Below are 26,360 nucleotides of genomic sequence, written 5' to 3'. Positions count from 1 at the left end.
GCATTTTGAGCTGGGCCCGTCTGTGCTTCTCCTGGCATGTTTTAAGCCAGTCTGAAGTCTGCTGTTAAGTTTTGGGGTGCTACAAGAGCCTGAACGCTCACGGGAGGCCTCGCACTGCAGAATTGCTTCCTGAGTCAGTAATCACGTTTAATCCTTTCCCACTTTAAAGCGAGTGCAGAATTGGACGTGAACATAGGCTAAGGCTAATCACTGTTTAACAAAGCAAGTCCTACAGAAGTCAAGGGTGTGCGTAGTACTTTTGAGAATTGGTGTTATCAGAATAGGGAATATTTTGATAAGGACAATCGGCATAGGAATATGTTTCTGTCCCTAGCACAACTGTAATCTTGAATGTCACACGTTGTAATTGCATATTGCTATCTTGGGGGGTTCTTTTGCTTGTTTATAATATTGATGCTTGTGAAGATACTCACTGCTTACACTAATCAATATATTCTTTTCGTTTTTAGCTGTGAAAATGCCCTCCAAATCAGTTACTACATTCAAAATCCCAGAAATTCACTTTCCTCTGGTATGCCAGTGTGTCCAATCCTACTATGCAGACTTCTTCAACCATCTCAGCAAAGCTATAAATACCTTACCACCTGATAACTCAGCACTGCTGGCAAGGTACTTCTACCTCCGGGGACTTATTAGCTTGATGCAAGGCAAGCTGCTAAATGCACTTTCCGACTTTCAGAATCTAGATAAAACAGATTTAAGAATTTTCCCTACTGATCTTGTAAGAAAAATTGTGGAAACCATGCCACCTTCTGAACGTTCTCAAGCGGACCGCAAACCTGAGCTGAAGAAGCTGATAAGTCGCGTGATGGAAAAACAAAGAGAAATTATGAAAATAGATGACCACGTAAAAAAATTTGAATTGCCAAAAACGCACATGCAATTGGAAGATTTTGTGAAGCGCATCCAGGAATCTGGGATTGTCAAAGATATAGACACTATACATAGGTTATTTGATGCCTTAACAGTAGGTGAGTGGAAAATGTATTTTTAATGAACATCTACGCTGGTGCAAAGACAATTTTGAACTTTTGCAGAGAAAGGATTTAATCTATACATGAATTATTGGACCTGTGTCCACAATAAGGACAAGGAATCTGCTTACACACAGGCACACAATTCAGCTTTTTAGGTTGTGTGTGGGGGGGTGGTTTTGCAATCTGATGGTGTGCAATTCTGTTTTGGCTTGGATTATGAGTAAAGTGAATGTAGAGCCATCTTAACTGCTAATGGAAAATTATATCTGTGATATTAAACATCAGTAACATGGTGAGATAGTAATTTGTTAAAAATGAACTAACGCAACACAAAATTCAAGTAGCTAAGGCTTAAATTCGTCTCGAATGGCCCTCATAGCAAAACAGGAGATTGTTTATATTTGAGAGAACTTCTTTCTTAAATGAGGTCTGAATCTTGTGATTGATTTCTGAATACACAGTTTGAGAGTGCTTTCATAAAATCCTCTTTGCTTTTCTTTTTGTGCTTAGTTACTACAATAATTACCATATTTTTTGGCCACAAAGTATTAAACATTGGTCAAAATAGCAAGACTTTCTGCATATAAGCCAAAGATAGCATACAACTCACAAGAGTTTATATTCATTTGGAATTTTGCTGTCCAAAACCAGTTAAATTCTTAGAATAGCTAAGTACTTAGAATAACTGTTGCTGAAGTCTTTAAACTAACTGTCTGTTATAGCTCTAGCTTTTATCCCAGACTGATAAATGTGTGATGTAGTAGCATTCAGTAGACTAAAGAACTGGAAAACCATAATGAAAAGTATTCAGTTTAGTAGGGAAGTACAAATCCTTTCCTAGTGGCTAACTGGATTTTTGGCACATATTTAAAAAAAATAAGAATGGCAAGTGTTTGCCACTGCCTTTGTAGAGCAGGGTGGAAGGGAGGATGTCAGATGGATGGGGCCTATATCGTAGGCTAACTGCAAAAGTGTCTCTCTGCCTCAGGAGAAGAGTTTTCTCTCTCAAGTGTTTGGGGAGGGAGGGGGCTGGTTTTTGTAGTTTACCTTTTAAGTTGTTATAGATACAATTTGAAAGTTAGTATCTTAAAACCATCTTTCTGTTTAAATCTGTATAACAGTTTCAGATAGTAAACAAGTTTTAAAAAAATTTTTAGGACATCAGAAACAGATTGATCCTGAAACATTCAGAGATTTCTACAACTACTGGAAGGAAACTGAAGCAGAAGCTCAGGAGGTTAATCTGCCGCCCACAGTAATAGAGCATCTAGATAAAAATGAATGTGTCTACAAGTTATCCTGCTCAGTAAAAACTAACTACGGGGTAGGGAAAATAGCTCTGACCCAAAAGCGCTTGTTCCTTTTGACTGAAGGAGGACGTCCTGGCTATGTCCAGATTGCAGCTTTCAGGGATATAGAGGTGAGTATAAAATAACTTGTTCTTTTGCGTGAGTCCGGGTGATAGGCCAAATCCCATTCTGCCAGAAGATCCGCCTCTCAGGCTTACAGTTTCACCGCAGATTGTAGGAAACACCTATAAAGTCACCAACTTAAAAGTGGTTAGATAAACTACTAAGACTTCGGACCAAGAGTTTCAGGGTTGATGTACTGTGTGCTAGGTGCTTAGATGACATGGCATAAAAATCTAGAGCTCGTAAACTCTAGATTTGCAGAAAGATGCAAAGCATCGGAAACGGGCTATAGAGGTAGAGAAGCTTAAGAACACAAGGGTGGCAGCAAGCAGCTTGTTTCTGCTGTGTAGCAAAGTCTGTGCCGTGTTGTTTGGAACTTACATTTTCATAAATCTTGATGAGCGACCATCTGTGCTTAACGGTGTTTAGGGATAATTGAAATAATCAGCTGTGATTAGAAATAGAGAAAGTCGCCCTGTAGGATGGGTACTGCGCCTTACCTGTGACTGTATCTTACATGTTCCTTGCTGTCTTTGTTTCTCCCTGTTTCTAGGATGTTAAGAGCACGACTGTAGCTTTCCTTGTTTTGAGAATACCCACTCTGAGGATTAAAACAATATCTAAAAAAGAAGTCTTTGAAGCTAACCTTAAAACAGAGTGTGATCTCTGGTACCTGATAGTGAAAGAAATGTGGGCTGGGAAGAAAATGGCAGATGATCACAAGGTATAAATATGGGAATTTCTAACTGCAAAAAATCTGAAGTGTGTGCTTGCTGTCTCTAAATTCACGTAACAGTCTTGGAAATTCCAGGTTTCAGCAAACAATTAATAGCTAAGTTAAAAAAAAAAAAATTGTTTTTGCCATTGTTTCTAAATATAATACATCTGGACACAAAAAAAGTGAAATTACATTAAAAATATAGCATGTCTTTTCCCATCCGTTAGCCTTAAGATTTTGTTTAGGCACTAATTTTGTAAAATAGTTCCTTAGTTTATGCTCACAATATGAGAATAATGAACCTAAAAGAAAAGTTGCCCCATCTTGCTTCGTTTTCAATGTGCAACATTTTACAAGATTTTGCCACGCTGGAACCTTGGAGGCCATAGATCCTCTGAATGAATAGAGCAAGATATGTTCCTCTGCCACAGAAACCTCGGGAAAAAGGATCATACAGAAGCAGGGTTTCCTTCTGCAACTAGCATGGATTATGCTTCAGGGAAGGAACTGGCTAGTGAGTGCTTGTGCTAAGCACGACACGCATTGCGATTATTGAAGGCAGAGCCTTGTTTAAAAAGAAAAAAGAAAAAAGTAATAGATAAACTACAGTAAGGCTTTTGTCTTTAGGATCCTCAGTATATTCAGCAAGCACTGACAAATATTCTCCTGATGGATGCTGTGGTTGGTGCCCTGCAGTCTTCCAAAACCATATATGCAGCCTCAAAGCTATCTTATTTTGACAGGATGAAAAATGAAGGTCAGTGACGTTGCAGTGCCACAATGCCTGCTCTTGTTGCATCATCTGTCTCAGCTTTTTCTGCTTTATATTCCGTTTTTCAAATGGATATCTGTAGAAGTATAAAAAGATGCTGGCCTGCTTGCACTTTCCCAGACATAGTTTGTTAAATAGTAATAATGGAAAGCTTAGTTTTTGCTTCTGTGCATTAGAAGCTTAGGTGGTATGTCTGTCTTCATGCGGGCTGTTGTGTTTTTGTTTTGCTTCTTTAGACTGCTTTGGTGTTGTGTGCATGCTTCTGCTACGAGAATTCATAGAAGTGATGCTTGAGCTTTCATAGTCAGTCGAGGTTAATGTCAGAAGAAAAGAAAAGCAAGATGTGTGAATAAATGGTGCAGGCTTCTTCTGACTTTCGTAAGAATTATATGTCTATTTCAGGCTTAAGTTTGCACTATTTTGGAATTCATGACTTTTAAAAATCTGTTTTAGTGCCTATGATGGTCCCCAAAACAACCTCAGAAACACTAAAGCACAAGATCAACCCCTCAGCTGGGGAGATGTTTCCACAGGCAATAGATGTCTTGCTTTATACGCCAGGTAAGGTGATTTATTTCTTCCTTCGCAATAGCCCCGTTTTAATTAGCCTATAAAGCATGTTATCTCCTAACACCTGGTATTAGGACTAACCAGTTTTGTTCATTCTAGCGTGCTTTGGTTGTGTATAGAATATCAAAACATAAAATCATTAAAAAAAGAACAGTTATACTGCAAATGTAGACACTCCAAGGCATAGCTTTCGCTCTTTTAATTTGCCTGCCTGTGTGTATATGCCTTATAATAGTCTTCAATTATGTGTTAATGTACTGTTTTCCCATTAAGACTCCTGCAGCATTCATTGAGCAGGCTGGATGAATGATGCTCCCCTCTTGATCAATATTCATGGTTATTTTTTATCTTCCAGTAGAGTTATTTGGGGGTGTTTGGTTCACCCACAGTGCAGGGAATAGTGTACCTCCTCTTGAAATCCCAGCCAGACCCATATCCCTGTGACCTCCACTGCATAGCGTATGGTTTCATGACTTATCTGACACATGTAATTTAAGTCCATCCCTGAAGAAAGCGTTATGAATTTTCTTGTGAGTTTTTTCTGTGATGCTTGGCACATTTGTTTCTGACTAGTTTGTGGATGCTAATGAAGTTATTTTCGTAACATGCCTGTCAGAGGAGGTATATTACCTTTCATTTTAGAGATGACACAGGATCGCTGGAAAAAAGTTAAGGCCAAAAGGCTTCTCTCATTTTCAGATGCCTCATTTGGGATGTCTTGGATCGGATAGCCATATCTGGCACTTCCTGTGTTCAAGCACAAGTCTCATTAACTGTAGCTTTGCATCTCGGAACTGGCATCTAGAAAATGAGGAGCATGCTGTTAGCACATCCATGAGAAATTTTGAATCAAATGGTTCGAGTAGCAATTCTGATTCAGAGGCACTAAGATCTCACTAGAGATCTTAACTTCTGCCTCACTCGCTCCACGTATTTGGCTAAGAAGTGAAGCAGGGATTCTAGCAATAAGTCTCCTTTTGCTGCAAAATCCTGATTCATTTCAAGAGCAGATCTACAAAGCACACTAAATCTAGTAGTGGGTCTGAGGGGACGTAGTATGTGATTATCCATTTAAAAAAAAATCCCCACATACTTGAAGCTCTGTGCAACGGGTGTGAATTTAGGTAGCAGAGATGATGTTAATTCTGAAAATTCCTGAGTAGTTTCTCTTCATCTTAAACCGTGTGATAACGTTCATTTCTGGTTAAACCCATTTAGGCCTTGTCTTTTTCTTTACCAAGTTGCTTAGCGTAAGTGGATGTACTTTGGGGCATGCCCTTAAAGTTCCCATGTTCAGGCAGTTTAAGACCAAAGTGGAAGGTAAATTCCAAAGTGAAGAACTTGGGCAGGAGTAACTTGTGGGGTTTTGTTAGTGCTTTTTTCTTTTAAATATGGGTTTTTTAAGCAGAACTCTCGTGCTGTAGCAGTTAGAATGAATGGATTTATCAGCTGCATTTTATAGGATCTAAAAGCCTGCCTGCAATCCCAATTAGCTAAGCACTTACAGTCATCAGTGGAGAAGATTATCTCTGCTTTGAATAACTTCAGAGTGTGAGATTAAGCCATCAGGTGGGCTCAACAAATAGATGAGAAGGAGCACAAATTCACTGTGAGAACTGTGTCACCCATTAACTGGTGCTGTAAGTTCCAGGGCACAGACACAGTTCACCAGGAAGATGCTCTGTGTAGTAATAGTTTCTCCACGTGTCGCCAGCAGTGCTGCCCCTACTGACTTGTGGGATTTTGTTTCTCTTTCCTCTCTCACCTTCTCCACTTCCTTCCTAGGACAACTTGACCCTTCAGAAAGACCTGTCAGTGTTCATCCAAAACTATGGTGTGCTTTAAATGAGGGGAAAGTGGTGGTCTTTGATGCATCTACCTGGTCTATTCAACAACACTGTTTCAAAATGGGCAGCTCTAAACTGGTAAGACTGACACATGTCATGACTGCTGCTTTAACTTGATGTTTCTATTACTACAGCCTGTATGACCCCGAATCATGGGCTAGGCCACACTGTGAGGCTTATTCCTTAAAAGCTGTAGAAAGACATTTGGGTTTTCTGGGCTTCAGTTGATCTGGAGAAATGAAGACCCTTGAGAAAAAGGGAAGGGAGAGAAAATGAATTTGTAGTGACCAAGTCAGCTGATTGGAAGTGATGGATCAGATGTTGGGTAGGTAGTGGCCTGAAGGTATGAGTTCTTGGAGCTGAAAGACTGGTTTCGAAACAGTTGAGAAGAAAGAATAGTGGAGATAATCAATATAAGAGAAGAGGAGAACATGAGAAATAGATGAAAAGTCTTTTGAAGAACTGGAAGTTGGGGAAAGGTGTAAGGAAGCCAGTGGATGATATTGAAAGAGTGGTAGCAGTCTAAAAGAAGGAGACTCAGCCAGTGGATTAGAGGGAGTTGCTTGGGGAAGACCATTTGAAAGGAATAACTCTCCTGAACCAGAGCTGCAGGCTGAGTGAAAAACATTCAGGAGAGAGAACATGAACCAAAAGAGTTGGATTAGGTCACTTTTGTGGAAGCTGAGAAACATCACTGTGGATGAGTGTGAGAGATGGAAGAAGAGAGCTGAAAAGGGAGAGGTAAAGCTGATTGGTGAGGGGCTGGGTGGAAGGATTACAGAAATCCTGGAGATGAATCCGATGCAGGGGATTTTCTAAAGAGGAGAAAGAAAGGAGTAAGTAAGTTTGAAACTTAAGGGAATTGGGAGGGAGAGAAATGAAGAGGTTCTGAATGGGGGAAGGTCATTCTGAAGACAGTAGAGTAGAAGACAGCATTTTGCTTAGGCATCGCTTCTAACTGAAGAAGTATATTTATATCAGATGGGTAGGACAGCTTCCAATCCATGAGAGAAATGCACAAACTTATGCGGTTTCCCCGACACCCTTTGTAACTTTTAGTTCATTTGAGCCAGGAGTCAAAACTTTGAGTCAGTTACCAAGATACATTATTAATCCTGTTTTAATGAAGGATAAGCTGGGCAAAGAGATCCATCCTCTTCTTTTATTTATTGAGCAGAACAAAGCATGGAGCGAAAAACCAGAGTGTTGAGTCTTGATCTCTTACTGTAATTGCCAGAAAACTGCAGCATCTTAATGTAACTTTTTTCCATGTTACACTAAAGATTGATTTTGCTTCTGGGTTGTGTTTAATCCTGTTTTTTTTTCTCCGCAGACTTGTATGGTAATGGTAGAACAAAGTCAAGTGTGGATCGGTTCTCAGGACTCCTTTATTTATATAATTAACACCCATAGTATGTCTTGTAATAAGCAACTAAATGATCATCGTTCTGATGTTACAGACATCATTGTAGAGAAGAAGAATGGAATACCCAGGTATATTTAACTGCAACATTGGACAGTATTCACCAGCTTGGAGAATTTAGGTTGTAATGAGCAGAGAACCAGCTAAAGATCCAAGTGACCTAGTATGATGCTTGAATTATTTGAAACAAAGGCAAAGTGTTAATTTTTGCTCAAGAAAAACGAGCTCATACAGGAAACCAGTGACTGGCTTTCCAAGATGTGGGAGCAGTTTATTACTTTTAACAGGGGAAACTTATCCTCCTAACATAAGCCTTCATTTTGCCCAGTGTGGTAGCTCTCATATTGTATATGGTAAACTAAAAATTTCCTTTAAAAAAAAAAAAAGAGCATTATGTGCTTTGGAACAACAAGGATAAAGGAATGCTTTCTTGGACAAAGATGAGAGCAGCTGGGAATTGGCAGCATCCAGCTACGAATCAACACAGATGCGGTTTAAAGACCACTTCATTTTTTGCTTTGAGCACATCATTGACTAGATTTTTACAGCGTACTTCTGGATTTATCCTGTGTGCTTGTAAAGGAAATAATAATACATTTATTGTTTTGTTCAGGCAGAACGCTTTTGATCTTTTGGTACGCCAGGAACCTTGTTGGCCGGGGGCCTTTAACCTGTTGTCTTCCCATGGGGGCGGCAACTCCCAGGCTGGACCAGCTACAGCTCTGCCAGTGGTGCAGCAGTCTTAGCTGGCTTCTAGGGAGAATCTGCTTATAAATGTTGTTGGGACCTTCAAAAAAGGTTTTCTCATCTGAAGAAAACAAGTGTCAAGGGTATATGGAATAGTGCGATTTGTTTCCTCAGGTGCAATAGCAATGAAAAACAATTCTGAGATATTTCGGTCCTAACCCGAGAAAGAGAAAACCCCCTAGGCAACAGCATTCAGGAGAACTAAAAGGAAAGTTTTGTTCTACTTAACTTCTGATGCATAACCATAATGCATGCTCTAGATCACTTAAAGCTCTGAATTAGCCTAAGTTTCCAGTGATGCAGAGTTTGCGAATTGTAATCTTAAAAATGACCAAACAAACAACCCTCACCCTCAAATTCTCTGTACTTGGAATCCTTTGATTCCAATAAGAGACATAAACAGCTTGAAAGGTGGATGCCTGGCTGCAAACTAGAGCTCTCTGTTGGTTGCTTGAAAGCACTGTGCAGTGCAAGGACAGAGCTTGGGATCAAGAGCCTGGCATCAGGATGGGATGCAAAGCCATTCTGATAAGCAAAGTGCCTACACAAGACACAGCTGCTTAGAGCCAGTTATTTAGAAAATGGTGAGAGGATTTAAATCCTACCCTACGAGTCATGGTGGTCACGGGATGTATGTGCTCGTGTCTATCAAGACTCTGGTCACCTTGTTTCAAAGAACTGAACCAGGCTAATTGTTTGCTATTAAAATAACTAGTGTCAGGCTCCTCAGCCTTTTGGGCTTCAGTCCATTTTCTGTTGGAAATCGTTACTATACTTTAGTCTTTCACTCTGTGAAGTGAAGGTCATTAATTTGGCTTGGTGTAAAACCTGTTATGCTGCAAATGACGGTTTCTCTTGTGTATAACTCTTGTTCTGAACATGAATGCACACTGTACTATTGAATTTCTTTTTTATATCTGTACCAACAGTGAGGCATACTCATGCAGCTCAGATGGGACAGTGATTGCTTGGAATATCAGCAGTCTGAAAGTCAACCGTGCATTTCAGCTGCCCTGCCAAAATCTCACTTCTGTCAAACTTCATAATGATCTACTGTGGTGCTGTAAGTTCATTCCTCAAACAATAAAAAAAAACCCACACAATTTTACGTATTACACTTTTATTAGAAAAAAACAATACCTGAATCCAAAACTGACTTCTGCTTACATGACCAGTTTTTCTCCCATTCTCGACTCTTCCCATTCTCCACCTAGTATGTTTGAACAGTCTTACCAGTAGGTACGGCCTCCAAAACACTCACATAGATGCCTAGGTTGGATCTCTACTGAAGGTAGATTACATGCTTGCATGTATTGCACTTGGCCCAGGCTGTGACTTCTGGCAGCGCTGTATCTGCCTAACCTCCACTGGAGATGTCTGTAAATCGGGATGGAAAGCTTTGACAAAGTCCTTTTAAAGTCTAGTGGGGTGATAACAGTTGGAAATTGGGCTGGGTGTTTGACACAGACTGTATGGTATTGGTTTGACTTTGGTAATCCCCAAACCTGCATTTTAACCGCTTCCAGAAACCTGCTATCCCCCCTGTAGGAATTCAGATGACTTAAATAAGGCTTTGTGACAGTATATAGGATCCTCTTGAAGTTATTTCCTAAATAATGACTGCCTGAAGAATTTGCTCTAATACTCAGTACTGCCACACATGAGAGCCTGGATCCAAGCATATATATAACTTAACAGGACAACAGCTAAAGCCCAGGGAAATTCCTGGTCCTGCTGCAGTCGGTAGTGATGCTGCCACTGTTTTAGTGGGGTCAGGATTCAGCCCTGTAACTTTGTAGCACAGACCCTTGGTCTCTGTTCTGTAGACAAAAACAATTGTGTACTTGAGAACCTGAGTATGAGATCTAATTTTAAAGAACTTGTCTCCTCTCCTCTTGTTATTACTGGACTCTAAACTGATGAGTACGTGCTGCAGAATAGCAGCCAGCATTTGGACGAAGGCAGAACAGATCTAAGGCCTGGGTATTGGGAAAAGCAGCATGAAGTACATCTAAGACTTCTCTGGGCATTGAGAAACGAGACAGTTGTTAGAGACATCCATTTATGCTGCATTTTTTTCCCCCATGGTTTGTGGCGGTGGAGGAAGTGGGCACTTCTGCTACTAACACTTTATCTTTAATATTGAAGGTACTGGAAGCTGCATACTCGTAGTGTCAACTCATGAATTTCGACTACAGATGAAAATTGAGCATAACCTGAAGGACGTGTGTTCATGTGTTCTCTGTTTCCAGCTGTTTCCTGAGGTATTAAATTTAAACTGTTAATTTGGTTTAGAGCAAGTGTGACTCTGTGGCATTAGAAACAGTGCTGTATAATTACTTCTTGCAATATATTTGCTATCAGCAGTGCTAAAGTTAAACATATCTTTGTGCTTTAGAGAGATGAAGTATGGGCGTCTTATTCAGGGAGTAGTGACCTGTATATTTGGAACACCAGAGATCTTGCAAGTACACCTCAAAAGATTCATCTTCAAGATTGCTCTGAGATTACATGTATGATAAAAGTTAAAAATCAGGTGAGTGACATTTGGACTATTTTTACTTGTTATGGAATTTGTTGCCAAAGTACAAAGAATTGTTTGTTTGCAGCTCTCATGGGCCATCATTAGTTAGCTTCCTTACTGGGTGCTTGCGTATGGGCTGATCTGAAACATGAATTCATCTTTGAAATCAGAGAACCTAATGACAGCCCAAAACAACTGACTGTTACAAGTACCCGGCAAGCATGGAGAGCCGAAAGCCTCATCAGTAATTAAATGCATGGTGACTTTCATTAGCCATTGACATTTTCAAGGAACTGCATAAACCAAAAGTTTAGGTCCCTTGATATTTAATCTCAGGGGTCCTAAGACCAAGCCTTGGAAAAGGTTAATAGACAACCAATCAATGCTGATTAGCTGGCCTATTTTTGTAGATGACCTTTTCCTTGTTTAGTCACCACATGCCTAACTCAACAGAGACCAAAGGAGCGAACAACCTACCTAGCCGTCTTGTGTCCCTGTCATGTTGGCCTCAGCCTGTGTAGCAGTAGCTGTGCAAATGACTGTATGTGTGGTACCACATGGACGAGTTTAGGGTTAATTTACAAATAAATAGCCAATGTATGTTGGGAAAGCAACTGGTGCAGTGAGTGCTCCTGGGTGTCTGATGGAGGAGAGACCACGAGGCTTCCTAGGGCGTTCACCTCGCCTAACACCTTTATTATCACAGCAGCATCTGCCTTAGCCACATGCTCTTGGGATCCTGCACCAACCTATAAAATAGAGGATTGCTTGGAAACCCAAAGACATTAAGTTCTCTTTTGTTCTAGTTAAGAGTTTTGTTCCTTTCCTCTTCCACTCATTCCTAGCTCAACTCCACCTTAATTAGCATCATAGCCCAACTCATTGATACAAAAGAGAAAACTAGAAAACATCCTTGTGCAATCCACCTCCTGAGCCTGAGCATTTAATGCACCGTCTTTCAGCTTGCCAACACCTCAGCAGCCTCAGTTATCCAAGGGATAGGCTGGAGCCTGTGGCAGTAGCCAGAACACCCATACTCCTCCTCTGCACAGCATTACAACATTTACTGGGATGCCGGAATGGACTTGCAGCCTGGTAAAGGTGAACAACAGCATTGTTAGTTGTCTGCCAGAGGCTTGTTTTTAAGTGCTTTAATTGAAAACAAACCACTGTTTGTCTTTAAGAAACCTGAGACAAAACCCAATTACATAGTGCGTCTGTCTGAGAGAGGCTGCTTTCTGGCGGAGACGCAACGGTGAGCGCTTACACCGTACAAAACTATGCACAAGAGCACCGCAACTGGGCCAGACCAGGTGCATCCGACCCAATATTCTGCCTCTGACAGCGGCAGCTGCAGTGCTGTGTATGGAGCGAGCATGAGCATGGCCTCTCTCTGCAGTCCATTCCTCTTGAACTCGCTTCCCTGTCCATGGCTTTTGTTTAGGGATAGCAAAGTGTACGTTTCTACCTCGATCTCTTATTGTCTGTTTTTGGACCTGGTCTCTGTGAATCCGATTCCATTTTGAACTTGCTGCTGCCGCAGTTTCCTGTAGCAGCAAGTTCCAGAAGTTCCCCCACAGGCAGGTATGGAGAAGTACTTTCTTCTTTCTGAAACCAAACTCTTACTAGTTTCCGCAAGTGCCCCTTATTTCTCTAACTGTGGGATCTGGTGAACAGTGGTTCTGCATTCAGCTTGTCAGCACTCCTTGTGATCGTGTAAACCTTGACCTCATCCCTCCTTAACTGTCTTCTCTCCAAACTAGAGTCCTCGCGTTTTTCATCTTCACTCCTGTGGCGGCTGCTCCATTCCCTTGATAACTTCTCTTTATCTTCTCTGTGTCCTTGTGGTGCAGAGACCAGGACTGCACACGGCTCCCGAGATGTGGGTGTGCTGTGGTTTATTCTGTCTTGTTCTTAATACCATTCCTAGTGATGCCCAGTGTTTAGCTGTCTTTTTTTGTCTGCTGCTGCACATTTAGTTGATACTGGAGAATGTCAGTGATAACTCCAGGGTCTTTCTGCAGTTGTAACTGCCACCTGCAAGCTCAGGATTATGAGGGCATGGCTCAGATTATTTTTCCATAGTGCATTACATTGCAGCGAAGCTCGTCTGCTGCATTTTTGCCCACTCACTTCATTTTCTGAGGTCCTTTTTAGAATTCCTTACTATTGGCATGACATTTGACTACCTGAAAGAGGTCAATATCATTTGCTAATGTGGACATTTCAGCTCATGCACCATTCTACAGGTCATTGATGAAGACTTTAAAGAAAACTGGCCTCCACAAAGATGCCCAGGGTTCCCCACTGTTGACTCTTTTTTTATCTTGGGAAGTGTCCATTAAACCATACCCATTGCTTCTGGTCATTAACTGGCTTTCAGGCCATAAGCGAACGTTTCCTCCAGTCCTCTGGCAGCTTATTTTGTTTGAGTCTTTGTTGTGGAACCAGAGACAAGTCAAGGGCTCTTGGAAAATCAAAATCCCCGGGCTCCCGTCTGTCCACGTGGTTACTGATGCCCTCCTGGACTCCAGCAGGTCACCGAGGCAGGTTTTCCTCCTGCAGAAGCCCAGCTGCCTTTTTCCCAGTAGACAATGTTTGTCTGTGGCCTCAGAGATCTTATTCTCTACTACAGCATCTGCCATCTTACCAGGGATTAAAGACTTATTAGTTTGTTTTTTTTCCCAGGATCCCTTTCAGAACCTCCTTCTGCAGAGGGGAAGCCGCTAACTCCAATAAATACGTACACAGGAAGTTTTCAGTATTACCCTTTTCCAGCCCAGCAAGAGAGAGCCCTCGCTGTATCTCTGCGGCATGTAAAACTCCCGTTTGGACTGTGTCCTAGACTGAAATGTAAAGAATAATTATTATTTTTTCTTTATTTCCCCCCAGATGTGGATTGGCAGCAGGGGAAGATCACAAGGCAAAATCAAAGGGAAGATCTATGTGGTCAGCGCTGAGAAGAAGACCGTGGAGAAAGAGTTGGTTGGTCATGCTGATACAGTAAAGGCACTTTGCTCCGCAGAGGACAGATATGTCCTCAGCGGCTCTGGAAAGGAAGAAGGGAAGATTGCCATTTGGAAAGTTGAATAGTTAAGCTATTAAAAAGATGGATACCTTTGCTGGAAAAAGTGAAGACCTCAGTCAACCACCCATCAGTGTTATTTGTGTGTTATTTATTGAGGTATTTTCGTAACTACATTGTTGTAGGAAATCAAAACAGAAGAGAATCTCTTCCTGCACCTTGTCATGCGCCTGCACAATCGATAAGGAAATGGAAACGGGAACAAGAGGGGTCGCTGGCTTTAAACTTGACGGCCATCGCTATGAAGGAGCAGGGTTACAGAGCAGATGGCGCGACGTGTGCTGCGCTGCGAGAGCCAAAGCCAGCGCGGAATAAGCTCGGTAACTCCGCTGGAGCTCTTTTGCGGTGGCGCACGGATTGCCTGCAAGCTGGGATTTGATACTGTCTGTACAGCCTATATAATAGCTTGAAATGTTCACGGAAAACATTTTAAATGCATTTGTTGGATTTATGGGGTTACTGTAAATGCGAAGTATCTTTCTAAACTAGCAGCTAGATTTAGTTGGGAAGACTGTCCAGTACTACTGTATGTATATTTATGGTGCTGTATTATTTAAATGTAGATACAGACGGGCTCCCCCTAATAGCACTGAAAGCTCCCTGCTAGCGAAACAAGATACTTGGGTATTCTCCTTAATGGTTTTACTTTTTACACTTGTTTTTCCTTTAAAAACAATGCACTGCACTTGGCGTTTGTAATTTTTTTTTATTATTATTATTTTCCCAGCAGAAGCACTTAATTTATTTAATTTCAATATATATATTATACCTGCTTTTGGCAGCAATCTCTTCGTTACTATGCAGACAAACTTCTACCACTCCTTCCTTCAATCACCGTTTCTGTAATGGGAGGAACTGCTGTTGTTTAGTGCAGAACCTACGTAATTTTTAAGTTTTCTGAAGTCATCGAACATATTCCTTAATTACTGAAGTAAGCATCACCAGATTGTGGTCTAGGCGTTTCTTGTGGTCAGTGTTTCCTAATCACTTCTTTAAAGACAGCATTTGTAAATTCTGAAGTTAGTACAAACCTCATAAAGATACCGGTATCTGTTTTCTCATTAGTCACAGAATTATCTGTATGTAAAACAAGACATATAAGCAGAACAGTTTTGTCCGTATCATTGCTTAGTAAAGTGGAATAAAATATTTTAAAAAAAATTGTGAATACATGGAAAAAATGGGCTGCTACTCTTAACAAATATGAACTAAAATAGTATATGCCTACTAGAAGTGTAAAATAGTGGTAATATACTCCATGCAATGTTTCTAACTCTTTTAATGTGCTGATGAAAGATGTTTATCATATGATGGTAATTAATTGAAATTTTGCCTTTTTATTTAATATTCTTAAATTGAAAAAAAAAAACACTATATTGATATTGTGGCCTCTTTATACCATGTTCTTTTTTCAGTATAATTCAATACACAAATGAAGATTTGTACTATTGACTCGCATTCTTTGTATGTGCTACAGAGAGATTTGCCTGGATTTTGCTATCAATCATTATCTTCATGTTCTCCTTCCTAAAAACAGCTTCTGCTGCTGCTGTGTCCTCCACTGAGCCCCTCATCTGTAACTAACTTTCCGGTTCCTCATTTTCTTCCTGAGCAGCTGGTAAGTGAAATGAATTATTTACTGAATTAAAAGGTTTCTCTGCCCAGAGACACGCAAGAGCTGCTAATGCATTTTCAGTTGGTGCAAAGATCTCCCCGCTATGCACCAACTCGCCGCCTGCCTGCCCTTGCCTTCATTTTCACATCTGCAGAGGGTTTCAGACCTGCCTTTGCCTTCTCAACCCGTTGAGAACCAGCTCGTGAGCAGGGCAGATGCCCTTGGATGTGTGTAAGCGTCTTTTATTGATAAAGGACTTCAGTGCGATTTATTGAAGCAATGATGTCTCCTTTTTAAAATACTCTTTTCTATAATGCCAGCTGCTGCTAGGGTAGCTGCCCATCAGCAGAGAGGACAGTTTAACCACATCGACCAAAACCCTGAGGAACAAAAACCCTTGTAGATAACTAACTAACTAAAACAACCCCAAATCCCCCAGTACACGTTCCTGGAGTAGCAGAACAGCAGCTTGGGCTGTCTCGCCTGGTGGGAAGAGGAGGGTCAGGTGGGTTTACTCAATACTCTACCCGTGATTGAGTCTCTTATCCTGCCAGCAGCGCTCAGAGGACACTAGGAGGTAGCTGTACAAGCAGAAAACAGACGTTACTGCCTGTGTTATTCATCAGGGCTTGGAATTATATAGGTTTCTGCAAAATTTGTTTGAAAAATATCCTATTGAGCCACCAGACGGAGCTGCTGCCTCCTTCCAGCCTGCATCGGAGCTAGACATTAGTTCTGTCTTCTGCTGCCCAGAGCGGTTTTGGCTCTTCTACCTGTCTCCGTTCAGCTTAACACCAACCTCCTCCGGGAGAGGCGGCAGAGTCCTTCTGAGCTGTAAGAGGCTGCTCGCAGGCAAACAGATGTGGCAAGTGGCCCATCCGAACACACACTCTTGCCCCCGTGGGGGCAGCCAGCCGTGCCCCATGCCTCCCGCCCCAGCTCAGTCCAGCCGTGCCACTGCCTGGCCTCCCGGCGCTGCTTGACGCATTGCCCAGTTTTTTTGGCAGCCAGATGAAGTTCGAGGTTAATTTTGGTCGCTCCTTTTTGCTGTTGAGTTTTCGAACCGGCGGATGGCAGTGTTTGGCCTTAGAAAGCCCCGCGCGTGCTGCAGCGGTGGGAGCCGCTGGGAGAGCCAGGATCCGGGCGGGCAGCGAGGGCCAGCGGGGCCGACACGGCCTCTGCCGCTGCGGTTCAGCCTGCGGTTCGTGGGCTGCCGGTGCGGTGGCTCTGTTGGTAGGAGAAGCCCCCGTTTTGCCATCGGCGTGACAGCTCTGCTCTGCCCTTGCCGCCTCCTTTGCCACCCTGATGCTATTTGCTCGCCCTCCGCATCAGCCCAGGGCCCCGCGGTGCTGGGAAAGGCTGCCGGCACGAGGGCTGCGTGTTCCCACGATCGGCCCAAGAGCCGCTTCCCTTCCTGGCTCCCTCCCTCGCCCCGCTGCTGCCCGAGGACGCAGCGTGCCCCACCGTGGCCGGCCCTCCCCCCCCATGGCTCTGGCCAAGAGCTGAGCTGGGGGCTGACGCCGTTTTGGGGCTGAGGGCCCAGGTAGGTGTCCTTGGGGGACGGGGAGCTCCAGGGCGCTTCGGCAGAAGTGGGGGGGCAGAGGGCTGCGCTCGGCCCGTCCTGGGGACAGCGTGGAAAGCGGGGGGCAGCGGCAGGGCAGGCTCCTCTCCGCCGCGTTCCCAGCCGCTCCAAGGCCGCTGCGAGCTATTTTGCAGCAGCCGCATTGAATTGGGACAATAGCTGGGAGGAGTGACGCAGGCGCTCTTTCCTCGGCACGCTCCGGTGAGCCTGGAGCCCGGCGCCCCGCGAGGACGGACCCGCCGTTCCCGGGGCCAGGCCCATTCGTATCACGTCAGCCAGGGCTGGGGCGCCCGCCAAGCCGCTATCGGCGGGATGAGTCACTTTTCCACGGAGCCGGACAATGCACCTTCTTGCCTCCCCTCCGCGCTGGAGGATCACTGGCAGCAATGACAGCACCGGGGAGGTTCCTACTTCCCACCGCTCGCCCCAAGGGCATTTTCCTGGCACATCCCGCCTGTCGCTGCAAAGGAAACGGCGGAGGCGGAGGGCTGCCCCGGCCTCTCCCTCTCTCTCAGCTTTTTCTCCTTCCAGGCTCCCACCAAGCAGCTCCGCCAGGGCCCGTGCAGACAGGGGCACGCGATAGGGGCCACCAACCAACCAGCCCAGCCTCGCTAACACCCCTACGGCTTTTAGGGGGTCTCCTGCGCCTGCCGACTTAGGAGATCCCAGTGGCTGGGACAGATGCTGTCACTTAATGCCCACTTCAATTTGGGCTCCATCAGGTGATCAGAGGCACCCACAGACAGGATGAGAGCCCAGAGGGCACTTGCAACCCCAGGCATGTCCAAACACCTCGTCCCGGGAGAGACAATGAAGAAACATGGACACCAATGGGAAGCAGCACTTGGTGAGCTCCAGCCTGGACAAACGGCAGTGAGGAGGAGAGTCTCGTACCCTCCTGCGGCTTTTCTGCAGGTATCTGCAGAGGCTCCTTCCCAGGTGGGACAAGACCCACAGTTTCCCCTCGGTGCTGGTAGAAAAGCAAAGCTGAGCTCAGGCTGGAAGTCAGATTTATTACGTTTTTATGGTTTCCCTTATTCCAGAACCTGCAGCTCTGATGAGAAAAGAGCCCCTCTGGGCTGTAGGTAGCCAAAAATGACCTGCAGGCTGTGGGGGCCTCAGCTTCTCTGGCCTGCTGGCACCGCTTCTGAACGAGTCCCTACAGAAGAAGCAGCCACAGACCGAATTCATCAAATAAACTGCTGGAAATTAAAGCAAGACAACAGCGATCTTCAGGCTCCAAGTTCAACCCTGCCAGCTGGCATTTGTAACCCGATATAGAAGTCCCTTGGGTTTTTCCCTGTCTCCTCATTGGCAAAGCCCAAGCGGTTAATCAGTTTGGATACGAACCGGTTTCTCCATAAGCTCCTTGCGTCTAGTTCCAAACCAAAGCTGGCCCCGTTTCCCCCCCAAACCCTCCCGGCCTTGCCGTGCCGAGGATCCCGCGCCGCCGCGGAGCCGAGAAGCGAAACCCGGCCGACGGGCTGCCGAAGGCGGGAGCGGGCACCTCCGTCCGCCTACCTAAAGCCCCTCGGCCCCGGCAATCGAAGCGCCCCGCGGCATCTTCTCCGCTTCGTCTCGCCGGTGATCACGCCAACACTCGGAGGCGGCGTTTTTGTAAACGCTAGTTCAGCCGCGGGAAGCGGCGCAGCCCTCCGCGTCGTCCCCAGCACCAAGTACCTGCGTCCTCAGAAGGGGCTCGTGCCGCCGCCGAAGCGCCGCGCAAAACAACACGGCGACACGACCCACAGACTCTTACTGAAATGTTTATTAAGATCGAACTTCAGAACAACGGATCGGAACACAATGTAACGTGGAGCAGAATACTTCTAAATTGATTTTTTCTACGCGTAAATGAAAAAAAAAAATCAAGATTATACAAAAAGAACAGAAAGTGCGGAACACAATAAAACAGTTCTCATGCAACAAATCTCTTTTTTCTTACTTTTAAAACAGAAAACAAGCTCAACAGTGTAGAAATAAAAAACATACATACATTATGCCGTCTACTCACTCAAACATTCATCTGTGACATTACTTTTCTTTATCCCTTTTTCCTCATAAAACTTAACATTATGTGTTTAACACATGCTTATAAACATTGCTAAACTCAGCAAGAGCTATTATAGTGCCCCAACTTAATAAGTTGATAAAAAAGTAGTTGTCATATGGCCAGTTCACAAAGGAACTAAATATTCTTTTTTTTTTTTTTTCTTTTTCCGCTATGAGATGCCTATATGCAGCTTTCTATTAATATGAGGCATTTAAAATAAGCTGGTCATTTGGCTACCAAAAGGGCTTAGTGTTCATGTTACATCAGAAAACCAAACCAAACCTGGGAACTGCCGATCTGCGGAGCGGGAAGGCTTTCTAGCTTTGGGGCTATTAGCTACAATTTGGCTATCGCTGAGTATTGAATAGGTGCAGACGAAATAAGGCTAAGGACTAGTTAAGCGAGGCTACGCTCCTATCAGCTCTACCCACAGCTTCCCAATTTCAGGAGAACGCCTCAGGGCACGTCACATCGAACCAAGGCGCTGGGTTTCCTCTAAAACTTTCGCAGGTCAAAAAAAGGCATCGAAAACCTCTTAATTTTAGTTGGGTGTCGTTACGCGGGTGGAAAACGCTCGCGGCTGAATTGCTGTAACTTCTGCGGCAAACGAGTCGGCTTCGAGCCGGCCCCGCTCCCGTTCCTCCGCGCTCTCCGCAGGACCGGCAAGGCAAGGTTAAAAGACAGGTTGGCTGCAGGGCTATTTGGGTTGCGGAAACACAGAGGGACAAAAATTCCCATCAGTTTGACAGGATATGATCTTAATTTAAATCGCAGGAAAAACTGAACATCCTAATGGCCAGACCTGGCTGCCCTGACAGGCTGAAGTCATCTGTTAGCGCCATATTACGAAAAGACAGTTGAGCCTGTTCGTTATTATCTAATACCATTTCCTAAAACTGTCCAAACTGCTGACCCCCTAAACTAAAATGTCATTTGAATTTGAGCGTTTGCAGCTTGCCTTTGCAAATCGCTTGTTCTGGATGCAACATGAGAGCCAGCAAACTTTGGGTAGCTCAACTTTGTAAGAAAATGACCATTTTCAATGCAATTTTTACAAACTTTCAGCTTTGTGGTTCAAGGAAGAATAACAGCTAGAGGACTATCCGCGACCATAAAGTTCCTGCAAAGAAAAATAAAATTTGGTATTTCTTATACACAGTCATTAATACCATTTCTGTGCAACATTTGGTGTTCGTTGTATTTATTTGGCCTATTAAAAGAAAACAAGGACAAAACAGCTGCAAACAAAGCCAACTTCTCCTTCACGATAGATACTTCAGATGCCGAAGCTGCTACATGTGCTCAGAAAACCATGCAGGATTTCACTTAGTCACTCAAACGGGATATATATTTATAGCTGAGCTTGTGTCGCGTGGGCCTGGGACGAGGGAAAAACTGGAAGAACTCGGTCGAAAACGTTGTGGAGTACAGTGACAAAGAGCGTACAGCCATCAAATCATCATCATCATCATCATATTTTGGCCTGAACAGCGTGTATATATATATATATAATATACACGTACACACAGCCACATATACACACACGCATCTAAACCTCAGCGATCGAACTACAAGTCATCGTAGACGCGCAACCGCAGAGCGTGGCACAACTCGGCGACTTGTCTCTGCAAAAATGGAAACGACCGAAAACGTGAACGACCACCAAAATCCCAACTCGGACCGCTGAGCCGCGCTTCCGGGCAGGAAGCCACCGGCTGCGCGCGGCCGTTCCCCTGCTCTCCCTTCCTGCCCGACCGGGCGCCGGACGCGGTGCTGCTAATAAAATTCAACTTTCTTCCACCTTCTACTCGCGAACGCGACGTCAACCCGCAGAGTGGCGAACGGACGCAACGAAGCCGCCGGTGGCTGTGGAAGTCCTCCCCCAGATCATGGTGGACATTAGCCCAAGGCCAGGCTCACCGCACACCAAGGACGAGCAGCTGGGGTCGGGTTTTGATGGGGTGAAAGGAGGCTTTTAAGGAGGGACCTGGCAACGAAATCGCCGTTGTTGCCGTTGCCGTGCGGGAATTAAATGGGACGGGAGAGGAAGGAGAGAGGCCGAGCCCCGCTTGCACGCCAGCTCTGCAAGGAGCTCGCGGCCCGTTGTGTCCCTGGCTCCACGGCCAGGATTGACGCTTACAAGGAGACCAGGAGGCCACGTTCACAGCCACCTCTCCTCAGCCCTCTGAGCGGGGAATATGTGCTTTAAAAAAGGCTCTGCACGGAAGGGGAAAGGGACACGAGGTGTTTCAAAGAGTACTAACTTCTGGTGGCTTCACCGGCTTCTTCCCTCCCGACGCTGAACAACCCACATCTGCCCAGAGCTCTGCTTACCACCAGCGCTAGCTAACGGCCCGATTCACACTATTACAAGGCTGTTCAGGTAATAAAACTCTAGGAAGGTCAACTAACCAGCAGGAAGGGAAACATCCCTAAGAAATTATTGCTTCTGTAATCCAAAATTGCCATCCACACACAGTTCAGATCCGGCCGGCCTCTACGACAACCCGACGGTGCAAAGTCCGCACTACGCCCACCAAAACGGTTGCGTTTGAGCTTCTCTGCTTTAATGCAAAATTACTTCCAGGCGTGCGGCTTACCCGCTACGAAGTTCTCCTTCAGCACTCGCGAATCCGAGCACTAACGGTGTCCAATATCAGAGGCGTTATGTGTCGCTAGAAAGACCGCGGCAGAGCCTGGAAAACTGTTTAGAGAACAGAGCAACGCAGAAGTCAATCGCCAAACCTTAAACCTGCTGCAGGCAAGACGCTAAGAGATGGAGCACGTGGGATCAAATCGGCAAACCTGAAACGATACTTATTGTCCCCGGAAGTAAAAACAGCCCCCTCGACTCTCTTCTTCCCCCTTCATTTCTGCAAGAAGATACAAAATCTAATACTTTACCTTTTGGATGCGATTGAAGAAAAGAAAATAAAAAAGGAAGTCTTTTTTGCATCAAAGGAGAAGGCGAGGGACACGTGCAGAAGTAAGGGAACGCCCACCCTACCCTGAGAAGCGACGGGGCTCGAAGGAGAAACCTCTCAAACTCGAGGGAAACGCGGCATTAGCACGACGAATCGCCGGCACCGTCCCCGGCGAGGGCCCGCGGCGGCAGAGCTGCGGTCCCCGGCACGGGAGGAGCTCCTTTGGCAGGGGCTCCCCACCGCGCGTTCTCCTGGCGGCACTACAGACACTCGGGAGCCTTTACAATGGATAATTATTTCCTTCGGCTTCGCAGGGGAGTGAAATACAACTTCCTGCTCCAAAGCAGCGCGCGTGCTCACGCGTTACAAACGGTAATCGAGCAGCCCCGTAAACGACCCCGAACACGGATCCGAACGGCCCGTTCGGAGGAAGCGAAACAAATACGCGTGATCTCATCGCCCCCAAACGGTTTTACCTTCCCTCTGCCGGCTGGGTCGCAAGAGGGAGCTTCAGCTCCTCGTCCCTCCCCAGAGCTGGACCGCGGCTCGCTCGCTCGCGCTGCGAAAGGTTGTTTGGGCTTAAGGAGCTGCTACGCGGAGCGACGCAAATCCAAAGCCGCGTTCGCGATCGACGCAACTCGCCGGCGGTGGGGAAAAGGGCAAGGCTGGCGCTGACCAGGGAGACGCAGGTTTTCAGGCCGTAGCAGAACCGTTCGAGAAACGGAGGTTAAAAGAAGGGATACTTGACAGCGTTTGTCTAACCAAAAGCAGAATCTTCAAAAAAGGTTTAAAAATAAAATATTAAAGCCACTTTAAAACGTCTAACTCAGTTTATATTTTACAAGAATGCCAGTTATAGGGTGAAATACAACACTCATTTCTGTTATATATGAATATCACCAGAATATATTAAATGTAACTGAGATGATAAAATGCACTGCAGAAGTTCAGTTAAAGTATTTCTCGCAACTGATTTCTTCCGTAAGGTCTTATATTCTTCAGTAGTATTATTCCCCTGTCTGAACACAGTTCACAGTATGTGTTCTAAATAAAAAATATTCACCTTAAAGAAAAACGACTTTCTTGAGACACTTGGAAAAAAAAAAAAAAAGCCCTGTGCGATCACGTGTACTTTAGCGCTCTGAAATTTCACCGGCCTAAAAACAACATCGCCACCCTTGACAGCACAGGACTTTAGTACTGACCGAAAGCCTTCAGCTTAGAAACACACGTAGGCCACCAGGAACTCATCAGTGACGTCGGCCAAGACTGCGCGTTAACTTCAAACATACCAAAACATACATATTTCTTAAATACATTGACGATTCAAGTAATTTATTAAAAACTGCTTTTCATTTTGAAATATATATTTTTCTTCTGAATGAATATATTGCAGCATGATTTACACATGCACCTTAAAGTACTGCGGTATAAGAAGTTTGAGGCGGCAGAAATCTTGCAGCGAGCTGTGATTTGTCTGTTTACCACATGGATTGACTGCAGCTGGTAGGTCCATGCAAAAACGAGTAAATAGCGTCACAAACACTTCTTAGACAACAACTGGAAGTTCGGTTTCTAAAGTTGCCTTCACTGGCTGCTGGATCTCTGAGCTTTGTCTACTGGGGCACTGCTAGTGATCCCAAAAATATTTTAAATGAGATTAGCATCGCTCTTTTAAGCTCTTCACGGAAAACGTCTTTGCACGGCAGCTACGTCCTGAACCAAGGACGGGGGTACGGAGGTTGCGCTGACGAAATTGGTAGAGCAGCTCAGGAGAGCTCCAGCCTACAGTCCCTCCAATGCAGGGACTGGAACAGCAACGCGTGCTAGCGGATTGAATTTTAAGGCCTAAAAACTGTTTCTGACACAGATTTTTATGCAACCAGACCATGCCACGACGTTACAGAGGTAGGCCTTCGGTTTACCTTGTTGTACTGACACTGCGCCTTTACCTGGGCTGCTGCGTTCCCAGCCGGAAGGTAAAAGGACCGTAAAAAGTGCAATTAATCATCAACTTCCTTTCCCCACTCCAGAGACTCCTCACACCCCGCTCCGTGAAGCTGGCCCCAGAGACGCCCTTCTCCGCGGCAGCTTCATCCAGAGACGATCGGCTTTAAATGCCAAGAAAACCCCAAAGTTCACCGGCACGCAAAACTCCCAGCTAAAAATTGTCACAGCGTGTTCCAATGACATTCACAAAATTCAGCACGTGTTAGAAATACCTGCGAGTGCTGATCACCTTCCCAGCTGCTGCTACTTCCAGCTACGGTTCACGTCACGCACCCAGGGCTATCCATTCCCGACAAGCAGCAGACTCGGGAGTAGCTGTTGAACAGTGCGACTAAAAGAATTCACAGCAGTTTCTTAGAAACCGCAGTAATTGCTTTTGTTTGTCTTGAAAACGACTGCAAGTAAAACTTTTCTGTAGCAATTGCACCAACAAAAACATGAAGTCTAAAATTAACGTTAACGAACTGTAGCTGTCGGACCAATATCATCGTGCTTATGGAAAAGATCGATCAAGATGTCTAAGCATTTGATTCAGGTGCTGTACTAATGAAATCTGAAATGTTCAGACAAAAAGAGCAAGAGACTATAGGTCAAGATAGCTTCCATTTTCAGTTAGTTTAAAAACGGCCAAAAACTTATTTTTTCTAACTGCTAATTGTATACACTGTGAGAATCATGCAGATTAATAAAACTTATTTGAAATCTAAATGTATTCTTAATAAAAAAGTGTTCAGAAATGACATTTCTAAGTTGTAGAGAAAGCAATTAGCATCATAGCTACCTGTTCAAACCTATATTAGGGACTACAGAATTTCATTTACATTTTTGCACGAAACTGCCTGCAATTTTCTGCAAATTTAGCTACAAGAACTGAAGATCCTAATTTGTTCTCTTGGGGAAAAAAAAAAAAGGGTTCCTGATCCTGCACCTGCACTCCCTGGAATGTGTGTGAACGATGAGTGATGGCCTCACACGGCGGACTCGCTCTCCAGCCCCGGCGCGGCGGCCCCTTTGCGCGTGAGCTTCAGAACGGTTGGCTTCTCGGCGTTGGTGCCGTTGCTCTGGGCGGTCTCCGGAGGGCCGACTCCTTTCTGTTCTTCCTTTGGCTCTTCATTGACTTCGGGGTAAATCACCAAGAACGCTGCTGTCAAAAAACCCAGGAAGGATCCCACCGAAGCCACCATGGGAATGACTCTGACCGTGCCAACCACATCCACCACGCCGCCAAGCGCAGAGGCCACGAGGATCTGGGAGATGTAAACCTGACACGACAGAATAGCACAATCTATGCCAAATCCTCGCTTTGAGTTCCCGGGACTATGGTGAATATACTGAAAGAGACAAGAAATACGTGTTAGAAGACAAAACAAAGGATGACGTCAGATGTTTGAACACTAGTATCTTCCCGAAATTTCTCAGCCATGTGGTTGCCTTTACGCCATCCTTGGGCATCATGCAGGCTATGTATGTCCAGAGCAACAGCCTCCTTTTCAACAGCCCTCTTATTTACACCAAGAGACAGGTATTTACTGGGGCACTCCTAGCTTGAACTTGGCCCCAAAATTAGGTTTTGCAAAAAAATTTCAATGAAATCACTGGCGGAAATTGTTCCTGTGATCTTAAAAAGGAATCTCCCTCCCAATCCCCATGCAGAAACATGTTAAAATAAGCGATCCCTGATGAATTTATAGCTGAAACATAGCAGTGCTAAAAACTGGAAAGTAAAGCCATCCTCGTTTCCGGGAGAATCAGTTTGCCTTATAACTTGCCAAACCCATAGCTGCATTTCTAGACTCACCGCTCTATCTAAAAAACTGCTAAGAGCCTCACTAACGCGAATGTAACACCTGTACGAAACAGGAGCAACAACCATGCACACAGTAAATATTTCGGTAATTATTTCACACGCATTCAAATCCTTTTACACCTCAGCACAGGGTAAAGCAACGATGACCCTGCTGTTTACTCTCAAGCACTAATCTGTTCTTGGCCCGTGTCCCAACAAAGCAGATATCTCAGATAACTGGATGTACTAAATCCATTTTGTCACTTTGATCTACAGAGAAACGTGAACGCTCTG

General features: G+C 44.6%; 2 protein-coding genes across 2 annotated transcripts in view; one reads left to right on the top strand and one right to left on the bottom strand.

Annotated features, from left to right (window-relative positions):
• DENND3 (DENN domain containing 3) overlaps window positions 1-15,474 on the top strand; it is a 40,189-nt gene extending 24,715 nt beyond the window's left edge. Inside the window, exons 13-23 of the mRNA XM_067290109.1 lie at window positions 471-992; window positions 2,156-2,418; window positions 2,964-3,134; window positions 3,756-3,885; window positions 4,354-4,461; window positions 6,256-6,395; window positions 7,651-7,811; window positions 9,417-9,550; window positions 10,636-10,751; window positions 10,886-11,023; window positions 13,904-15,474. Of these exons, the coding sequence (XP_067146210.1) occupies window positions 471-992; window positions 2,156-2,418; window positions 2,964-3,134; window positions 3,756-3,885; window positions 4,354-4,461; window positions 6,256-6,395; window positions 7,651-7,811; window positions 9,417-9,550; window positions 10,636-10,751; window positions 10,886-11,023; window positions 13,904-14,104 (2,084 nt within the window). The 3' untranslated portion in view covers window positions 14,105-15,474. The remainder of the gene's footprint in view (window positions 1-470; window positions 993-2,155; window positions 2,419-2,963; window positions 3,135-3,755; window positions 3,886-4,353; window positions 4,462-6,255; window positions 6,396-7,650; window positions 7,812-9,416; window positions 9,551-10,635; window positions 10,752-10,885; window positions 11,024-13,903) is intronic.
• A 3,572-nt stretch (window positions 15,475-19,046) lies between these two features.
• The window catches only part of SLC45A4 (solute carrier family 45 member 4), a 66,915-nt gene continuing 59,601 nt past the window's right edge, over window positions 19,047-26,360 (bottom strand). Inside the window, exon 8 of the mRNA XM_067290108.1 lies at window positions 19,047-25,611. Coding sequence (XP_067146209.1) covers window positions 25,249-25,611 — 363 coding nt within the window. The 3' untranslated portion in view covers window positions 19,047-25,248. The remainder of the gene's footprint in view (window positions 25,612-26,360) is intronic.

Source organism: Apteryx mantelli, chromosome 2 (assembly GCF_036417845.1).
Source record: "Apteryx mantelli isolate bAptMan1 chromosome 2, bAptMan1.hap1, whole genome shotgun sequence".
Lineage (NCBI taxonomy): Eukaryota > Metazoa > Chordata > Aves > Apterygiformes > Apterygidae > Apteryx > Apteryx mantelli.
The sequence above is the reverse complement of the archived record's forward strand: the minus strand, read 5'-3'. Positions and strand labels throughout refer to the sequence as shown.